The sequence below is a fragment of the Coenobita brevimanus genome, chromosome 57 (assembly GCF_032717465.1).
Source record: "Coenobita brevimanus isolate Jiangsu-jjx chromosome 57, ASM3271746v2, whole genome shotgun sequence".
NCBI lineage: Eukaryota > Metazoa > Arthropoda > Malacostraca > Decapoda > Coenobitidae > Coenobita > Coenobita brevimanus.
The window spans coordinates 53,231,860-53,241,859 of record NC_137010.1 but is presented as its reverse complement, the minus strand read 5'-3'; the positions used below and the strand labels follow the sequence as shown (position 1 = coordinate 53,241,859).

Below are 10,000 nucleotides of genomic sequence, written 5' to 3'. Positions count from 1 at the left end.
TAGTAATAGTAGTAGTAGCAGCAGCAGCAGTAATAGTAGTAGTTAATCTCGACACTCCATTTCTTCTTCTTCCCTCAAAACATTCTTCAGTTTCGTACCATTCCTTCATCAGTTTGTTTCAAACATAATACAACTCTTCACTGGATAAATACCCCCACATAACCTTTTCATTTTCTTGGTTCAGGCTTTCTGATAGCGATTTATGGGGTCAAACATAAACCATATAAACAGAGTTTGGGATCCTATTTCTTGTGCATTAATCATCATGGTACTTTGCACAGACGTATAACCAGTACTGTAGCTGTGTGGAGACCATCCTGCATGCTCTTGGGAATTTTTTCCCGGCAAACTTTAGCTTTTGTTGTTTTCCGTCCATCCATCCATCATCCAATCCTATGTTACCCCATGAGGAGTTTAGGATCCCGGTTGGTCCTGACATTTAAGATGAGTGGCCAGCCTCGCTCATCCCTGAATGGCACTACTTGAGCAATTAGCACTAACCATCCCTTGGATATAAACCTGCATCAGCTCAATCCAATTGGAGCGCCTTATTTACTCACTAAACCACCAGGCACAGCTCCGTTCGGAAGTTCGTACTACACCCAGCGTGGAAGGCGTTAGTCTCTGCCCCTCCTTCCCGGACGACAGGTTACAGCTTCGGACCTCCCACGAGCAACCAGACTTTGGCTAGTATCAAAGCAGTGTCATTCGCTCACCGACTGTTAAATGAAATGAGAATTTTATTTTCATACTCACATATATCAGTCAATCTTACTGCTGATTAAATGATGAAAGTATGTTTATATTCGCCCGGATTAAAAGAAATAATAAAATAACAGAAGAAAAGCACATAACAGAATATTAGAAGCTCGGCTATGAATCAATATGATTATGCGAGTTAGTGAGTTATCGCATGTCTTAATCCCTAGACACGGGCAGTTTTTCAACTAACCATCTTAGCTCAGTATTTATGAACAGTTCTACCGTTTCAAGGAAAATCTAAGCAGCCAAAAATAATGTGTATGCAGCCAAGATATTCAAACATTTACGATGTATCTGAACAGCTAAAATTCATGTTCATACTCAAAAGTAGATGAAGACGATTGGTGGAGTCTAAGGAATAATGGAAATCATATGTTTTAAGATGAAGTAGCTAACATGATGTTTCCTCTACGTAACCGTCGGTCTCTCTCTCTCTCTCTCTCTCTGTGGGGTGTGGGAGGGGGTGTTCCACCGAGGTATTTTGGCTATCCTCTGCTCAAAGGTGCCCCACCAAGTTGACATAAATCGGCGAGACGAGAAATTAATGCTCAGAGGTCAAATTTTTCGCGCTACGTAATGATGGCTTTTCCATCAGGGCAACAGCGCATCAACTTGACCTCACTACAAAAACTGTGATGAAATGGATAAAGAGATGGGAGGAGAGTGGCAACCTTCAGGACCAACGTAAGTCATGTCTTTTGTATTACTGTAATGTTATGCTAATAATGAATAATTGTGAACAATAGCTCCCCGTTATATTCCAGTGCTAATAGAAACTAAAACTAGTTTTCGGTCCCTGTGGAAGATGTCAGTGAAAACAGCTTTATACAGTGGACTGGCGTAGTAAAAGGGGTGGGAGCGGGGTTGCAACCTTCTCGAGCATCAGTTTTTGGGAGAGTGGCAAATTACATCCTGAGTATTATAGTCAACGTTCCCATTTTACTTTTTGACGTGGTGTGGGTGATTAATGTAAAGCATATCCAACAGGTGTAAAAATAGTAATTATTATGCATTATTTTCATGGCCAAATATCCCCTACACTACATCCACAATTATTAGTGGCTGCCAGAGCCAGCGGGCGGGGCCACGCACGGTGGCCGATGTTCACTTCGCCTCTTCTGTTGCTGTCTCACGTTCACACACCTCACATCCGAATATTCATTAAGCCTAATAAAGTCGTGATTTACATGCAATATATAATGTTCAGTGATACTTTCCCAGCCAATGTTTGCTGAACCTTGTCTTGATCTTTCACAAAATATCAGACTTCGGTTCAGTGATGCATTGTCCACACTGTGTGTGTGTGGGGGGGGAAGGTTGTGGGAATGGGGGGGAGTGGGGGAGTATAGGGGTGTGGGGGTGTAGGCCTGTGGGTGTGGGGGTATGGGTGAGTTGTGGGGGTGTGGGTGTGGGTTTGTGGGTGTGTTTCTAGGTGTGTATGTGTGTGTATGTGTTTGTGTCTGGGTGTGAGTGTAATTCACCGGGTCGGTCAGGATCACTTGATGGTCGTGATCGTCAGCTTTTACCCTCCCGGAAGGGAGCTGAGAGCTCATATAGTCCGATCTAAGGGCAAGGCTGTGACCTTCACACACCCACACACCCGTCCCCTTGCTCAAGGGGGACAGTAACCACCCACTTCGTCAGTGAAACTTTTAGCAACCTGAGCGAGGCGCGAACTCCCGTCTACCAGATGGCAAGCGAGAACGTTACCACTGCACCAGCGAGTGTGTCTGGCTTTGGGTGTGTTTGGGTGTGGGTGTGGGTGTGAGTGTGTAATCACTAAAACTCTTTGTATGGCATAAGGACGAAAATTATGGAGTAATGGCACTGGAAATGGAACAGTTTTGGAATGTGTGTGGCGTGTGCAAAGTGGGTTAAATAATGAATAACAGGAACTGAGAAATTGGTGTGAGGAGCCTTATTGATAACATAAACAGTTGGTGTGGTCATGAAGAGAGAATGGAGAATAATAGGAACTGAAAAATTGTTGGTGTGAGGAGGCTTATTGATAACATATAATGTATACAGTTGGTGTGGTCATGAAGAGAGAATGGATCTTGATTGGTTGTTAAAAAGTAAAGTCGAGTTTGAAAGTCGGCGGAGGTTTGGATGTTGTAGTTGTTGTTGTTGCAACCCCAGGTTCATCTCGTTGCGATCCCAATGGAAATCAGAAGCTTCTACCCGTCGTTTCCAAAAGTCTTTGGTTGAGGTTATATTTAAAGACTGTGTTGCAATAGTGATGTGCATGTGGTGAATGAATGTGTTGTGGTGTGGGGGGTTGCCTTGAAGTGTGGGCAAAGTAACTTGTTTGTGAGTTGTATTTTGTGTCGGAACCGTAGCAGGGAACAGTGGTGACCACATCGCAGTCTGACTATACTGTTTTTTTTTTTATCTCTTAAGACGAAGATGCACTTGACAGGTTGATGATGACTGGCTGAATGCGACATGTCCGAGTAACATAGGTGTATTTCAAATAATTACCAAGTAATGTGACATTACCTGGTAATTATTTGAAATACGAGGATGTTATTCGGACATGTTGCATTCAGCCAATCATCACCAACCTGTCAAGTGCATCTTCGCCTCAATTAAAAAAAAAATGAGTATAGGTGTGTTCGTGTCTTTCTGGGTAGGGTTGATGAGGAGTGTATGTCTTGTGGTGGTTCACGAAGGATGCTGTTTGACTGATGGGTTTGGATGGCTATGGTGGCTAATGGCTGTGTTTATGCACTGTATGTCTGTGATTTGTAGTGTTGGGTGATCTGTGATTTGTATTATTGGGTGGAGAAGGGGGTATGTTGCTGAGATACTCTGTGTAGTGTTGGGCAGTTGTTCGTTTGTTTATTTTTGGATGGCGGTGATGCAACATGAAATTGCAAGGGTGAGATGGGTACTGAGCTACAGCAATTAACTGTCTCACGTATTCATATGATCTTTGGAAATAATTTTGCATCTTGATGAAAGTGATCTATAATAATGATTTTGATGCATACTGTACTTATTCTTTAGGCTTTGTTCGTCTCCTTAACTCTGCTGACTCCCTTCGGTCTCTCTCTCTCTCTCTCTCTCTCTCTCTCTCTCTCTCCAGGGATGGCCCGACCGGGAGAGGGGGGTCCACCCCCAAGTGTGTGTTCTGAGTTGGTCAAAGAATTACTGAGTTGGTCAAAAATCGAGAAGTCATTTAGCAGGCTTAAGCTTTTAAAAACCTAGGCCTTTTTGCGAAACCGAATCAATGAAAAAACGTTACATTATCTGATGGTTCTAGCTTGTGAAAGTGACCTACCTGATCAGTTGGATCTTCAAAAAAACTGCAAATTGGTGGAAACTCATGAAAACATGAATAAAATTCTAAAAGCCATTATCATTACACACTCTATATATACAGGTTGTTACTGCTGAATCCTTATTAATCCATTATCCACATTCACTTCAAGTTGACTCAACATTCGTTTTTCGCCTTTTTCCTTATTTGACTTACCAAGTGTGATTTGTGTATGTGTATGTTATTTTTTCTTTAAGTAGTCAGTTTAAGCATCTTGTATCTCTCACTGTATGACTGAAAATCAGTCACTGGATGACTGAAAATGGAAGGGTTCACTGCTGGAGAAGAAACAACACCAGGTATATGATATTACCATTTTTATTACTGATAAAATTCCGTACTGTTATTCCACCCCCCCCCCCAGGCTTCGTCTTCGTTGCAGTCATCTGTTTTCTGTTCACCTCTCTGTTACAATAATTAACCGATATTCAGACTTTCACCTATGGAATAGGTCAATAATGAAGCTGTCTTCCGCAGTCTGCATAATGAAGCTGTCTTCCGCAGTCTGCATACCCCGCCGTCCTTGATTTCCAGTCTTTTAAAGGCAATATGACCAGGCATCTAAAATAATCAGGATCCCTTGTTTTGGTCTTATTCTGTTCATATTATCCTGGAAAAAGACGTGATTCCTTCTACTCTTTGCCTCTATTTTCTTTGTATAAAGACATTAGTGCCGAGAAAAACTGTGATCAGTTCTAAATAATATAAGGTTAGGGGGGCATGTCATCAACTAGTATTCTGTCTAATTGCTGCAACAATACAAAATATATATATATATATATATATATATATATATATATATATATATATTTTTCGCATGCAGATGCGAGAGGGTCGACATTTGTGAGAAGGCACGAACGGGTCACGTTACCTGTAACATCTGGGGATACCTGACTCTACATGGCCTCGGTGACATGTTCAGCATCGAGGGGAGTTTTACTGCTGACCAGTGTGTCCATATCCTGAAGGAACGTTCCCTGCCATCTTTATGTGCAAAGGGTTTCCCGTTCCAAGATGGACCTGTAATTTCCATGCATGACCGGTGCCCCATCCACACCGCACGTGCAGTACGGCAGTGATTTCAGAGACAAGACACACTTCACCTCTCAGACTGGCCCGCCAAAGGGGCCAATCTAAATGTAACAAACATGTTTGGGCTGACATGATTAATTCCTGGCAGCCAGGAGACGAGAGGACAAGAAATGATCTCCTCGTCCACGTAAACGCCTAGCAGGAACTTTGCTGGCGCAAACACGACTTCATCCGTGGCCTTGTAAGCTCCATGCCTGATAGGCTGCAAACAGTGATTGAGAAAGAGGGAGGCTGGACCCGATATTGATGTGAAAAGTTAGGCAACAGTTATCATTATATTAAGGATATGTATGCATATTATATAGATAGATAGATAGATAGATAGATAGATACTGTTGATAGATAGATAGAGATAGATAGATATAACAGACACAGTAGCTAGATATAATAAACACAGTAGCTAGATATAATAGTTACAATAGACATATACTATAGATAGTTCGATAGATAGATATAATAAAGATGTAGATATAGATATGATATAGATAATTAGATATGGTATAGAGACATATAGAAATAATAGACAGAGATAGATATAATACAGATTATACTCGTGTATATATATATATATATATATATATATATATATATATATATATATATATATATATATATATATATATATATATATATATATATATATATATATTGTTGACTATAAAATAGAAATAAAAATAAAATTGTCTATTTTTTGTCTGAAAACTTCCATATAATTATGCTTGTATATTATCCACCTCCTATTAGATGCAAGATTATATATATATATATATATATATATATATATATATATATATATATATATATATATATATATATATATATATATATATATATAATTTGGTTTTACGCCAGGTATCCCCGAAGGGCTAATGCGTTGCCCCTGGGTAGAGGACTTCTGAACTAAAGCGTGTAGCATTTTATGACCGGATGCCCTTCCTGATGTCTACCAATGACCCTTGGGTGGATTCGATCCTCCGACCCTTCGGTCAGAGCGGAGCACTCTAACCCACTGAGCCACGGCTGCAAGATTACTCACACGTAATGAATATAATGTGTTCCTTGGCCTTCCCATACAAACAGGACGGATGAAGTAAACTATTGCAATGTCTTTTCCTCCACAATTATGCGATTTGTTAATGCGTCGGTGGTGGTGGACGGTGGTTGCGGCGGCGGCGGTGATGGTGGATTGTGGGTATTGGTGTGTGGCGGCGGTGGTGGTGGACGGTGGCGGCAGCGGCGTTGATGGTGGTGGGTGGTTGTGGTGGGTGGCAAGTGGCGGAGACTGTGGTGGTGGTGGCTGTTGTTGTTACTGTTGTTGTTCTTATGAGTTTGTGTTGTGTGTTTGTGTGTGCGTGTGTGCGTGTGTGTGTGTTTGTTTGTGCGTGTATGTGTGTTTGTGTGTGCTTGTGTGTGTGCGTGTGTTTGTGTTTGCGTGTGTGAGTTTGTGTGTGCATGTGTGTGTTTTGTGTGTGTGTGTGTGTGTGTGTGTGTGTGTGTGTGTGTGTGTGTGTGTGTGTGTGTGTGTGTGTGTGTGTGTGTTTCATTGGGAGAATAGTCAGCTCACAAATCACTTATTGATTCATATCAGACTTCTTCATTTCCCTCTATTTGTGTATTGTAACTTATTACTTGTATACATATTTTCATCACAACCGCATAATGTCCACGTATTTCCTTCATTAATATGTAATAATACTTGCCAATATCTGTATAAATATCCGTTTCATCTCAAATTTCGCATTCGTCGTGTGACTGAAACTGTTCCGGTATTTGCTGCTCTGTCTGTGGTGGCGAGCGGTTCGGGGTATTAACATGTCGTCCAGAAAGAGCTGACCGAGGCTTGTGCCTTCCACTTTGGGTGTAGTACGAACTTCTGAACGGAGCTGTACCTTAATTTGGTTATATAGTTACCACCCAGCGTAGTAAATTGTTTCCTGGTGAACAGGAAGCCATTTAGCTTGTCACTCAGTGCAGTGTCACCCACAGGCAGAAGGAACAGGAAAGAATGAAAGAAAGAAAGACAGAAGAGGGAGTGTAAAGTCACCAGTAGGCAGAAGGGAAGGAAAGACAGAAGAGGAAGGGAGGGAGGAAAGGGCAGACACCCAAAGCAGCACTACATCAGTGAGTGGATGGTGAGTGTCCCCACCTGCCACATTAACAGTGATATTCCCTCATCAACCTCATAATTTTTTTCCCGTTTTCTCCATCAATGCGTCGATGGTGTACTGCGGCAGTTTTGTACCCCAGGGATAAAATCATTTAAAAATCTACCCTAGCCTAGCCAAACCTAACCTAACTAAATCTGACCTAACCTAATATGGCCTAACCTAACCAAACCTACCTCAATTTAACCACCCCTACCCTTACCTAACATGCCCTTAACCTGCACTAACTTAACCAAATCTAACCTACCTTAACCTAGCCTCCCCGTTTCTGCGTCAGTCCATCCATGCTGAACTATGGTAGTTTTGTACCCCTGGCGCTAAAGTCGTCCAAGAACCCGATCCTGGCCACCCTGGGAAGGAGGTTGTTCCTGGACAATGTGCTCCTGGAGGCGGACCCATACAACTACCTGGTGGGAAAGGTGCTGGCCGGAACACACGCTCTTATATGCTCCAATGACTACCTCTGGTTTACCCTCCACAGGCACAAAGTCACCAGGAAGGTTTATCTTCTCAAGGACAAGGTAAATGTTTTCTTTTCTTTATCTCATTTGATGTTTGATTTATTTCTCTTATTAAGCTGTTTATTTTATTTTTTCGGTACTTTTTTGGGGAGGCAGGAGAATGGGGGAATTAATGTTGTTTACCTCGAGAAATGTGACCACGAATGACTATCTTCAGAAGAACGAGGCAAATTTCTTCCTTTATATATCTCATTTATTGGCCTGTTAGTGAAATACCTGTCGTAGCAGCAGAACACTGCCAAGGCATGACGACATCCCCCCCAGGAGGAGACCATGGAGGGGCTCTGAGGGTGTACGCATTGCCCAGGCAATAGAGACCTATGTCCCTGACTACCTTGCACCCTTGTTCCCCGGAACAGACCCAGCGAGGATGTTGCAGCCTGAGCGTATTACCCTCCAGCTGGACCAGCCCTCGCCAGGGTTGGGGTGGGGCTGATTCTTCAGTCCCAAGCAGCACCCAGGTGACGGCCTTCAGCCGCACAAAACTAGTGACGGCCTTCAGCGGCACAAAGCCAGTGATGGCCTTCAGCCACACAAACCCAGACAACCTGAAGCTGCTCAACCGCTGCAAAACTCCCCTCCCCTGCAGAAACAGGTGACGGCCTTCAGCCACACACAGGGAGAGATGGCACTGCCCCCTCTCCTTCTGCAGCTGCCTCCGGGAGCTGGACTTCGGTGACGGCCTTCAGCTGCACCAGCAGGGAGGTGACGGCCTTCAGCCGCACCTTGACTGCCACCCACTCCCCTCACAGGACATAGGTGATGGCCTTCAGCCGCACCTCGACTGCCATCCACTCTCCTCACAGGACACCAGTGATGGCCTTCAGCCACACTTCGCCCACAGTCCTGTCAGGAAATTGGGCCCTGGTAACGGTTCAGCCGCACCGACAGGAAAGGGACGGCCATCAGCCGCCCTCCTCCTGTTGCCCACGGGACCTCAGCAACAGCCATCAGCCGCATCAGGGAAAGACACCCCACCAAACGTCTCTCATCCCCTGTGACTTCCCCTGCGGAGGACGACCCCTGCTCTGCTCCACCCTCAGGTAGCCAAGCGGGACACCCTTCCATATCTCCCCACAGAGACAGCCCCCAGTAGGAACTTCTCTGGCTTGAGGAGGTTTGGCAAGGCCCCACAGTGACCCCGGGAGTGTGTGCAGTTCAGCCGTTGCACGGGAAGACGACCAGCTGACGGACTCTTGCTGGAGGTGACCCCGCAGACTCCCCCTGACGGTGGCCTGATGGGAGGGAGACTGCAGCTGCCAGACTCCCAGAGGTGCCCCTGCAACCCCAGGGTGCAGCCTCCCCAGCCCCAGACGAGGGCGACCCTCTCCCCAGGGTGGGTGCAGTCAAGCGCACCTGCTCGCCTTGTTTGGCTCAAGCCCCTAGGACCAGAACCCTCCTCAAGGCTCCACGAGAGGAGGACCTCTCACTACGCCGCCCAGCAGCCCACTAAAGACAACGTCGCCCCTGGGGATTGTCCCGTGTCCCCTGAAGGAAGGAACACCTGACGGGACTCCTCCTACACCTGGCTGACACCTGTAGAGCCCAGGACCTCAACAGCCCAGTCGGAACCCTCTAGTCTACCTCGTGCCTTTGGGATTGAATAGTGTACTGTGTTGTACCTGTACCCATATTGTATACTGTGCGTAGAATTTAATATAATAAAGTATATGCGTAAGGTTGTTGCCCAGAGTTTTTATGCCCTGTTCCTCTCATAGTCTCGACGAGAAGTCGACTTAAAAACACCCAGCATAACAGTTAGTTCCTCTATTGATCCATTCATATTATGAACGGCACCCACGTTCTCATATGCTCCTGCAGAGGAGTAAAACCATCAGGAAATTTTATATTCTAGAGGATAAGGTAAATTTCGCGCCTTGTCTTCTTCAGCAGTTTATCTTCTTTATTTACCTATTTATTTTATTTATTTTTGAGAACACCCACGCCATATGCTTCAGCGACCACATGAATTAAAAAAACAATAATACCAGGAAAGTCTCCCTGTTGGAGGACATACTTTTTTTCTCTTTTAATAGACTGGGTTGTTAGGTTGGGTTAAGGGTGGGTTTAGTAAGATTAGGGTTAGGTTAGGGAAAGGTAGTAGGGTAGTGTAGGGTAGGGTAAGGTAGGATAGGTTT

The 10,000-nt window shown here is 44.3% G+C and overlaps 1 protein-coding gene across 1 annotated transcript in view; it reads left to right on the top strand.

The window, feature by feature from the left end:
* Positions 1-10,000, top strand: part of LOC145402007 (uncharacterized) — a 14,776-nt gene that overhangs the window by 3,707 nt on the left and 1,069 nt on the right. Inside the window, exon 2 of the mRNA XM_080274107.1 lies at positions 7,619-7,862. Within this exon, the coding sequence (XP_080130233.1) occupies positions 7,619-7,862 (244 nt within the window). The remainder of the gene's footprint in view (positions 1-7,618; positions 7,863-10,000) is intronic.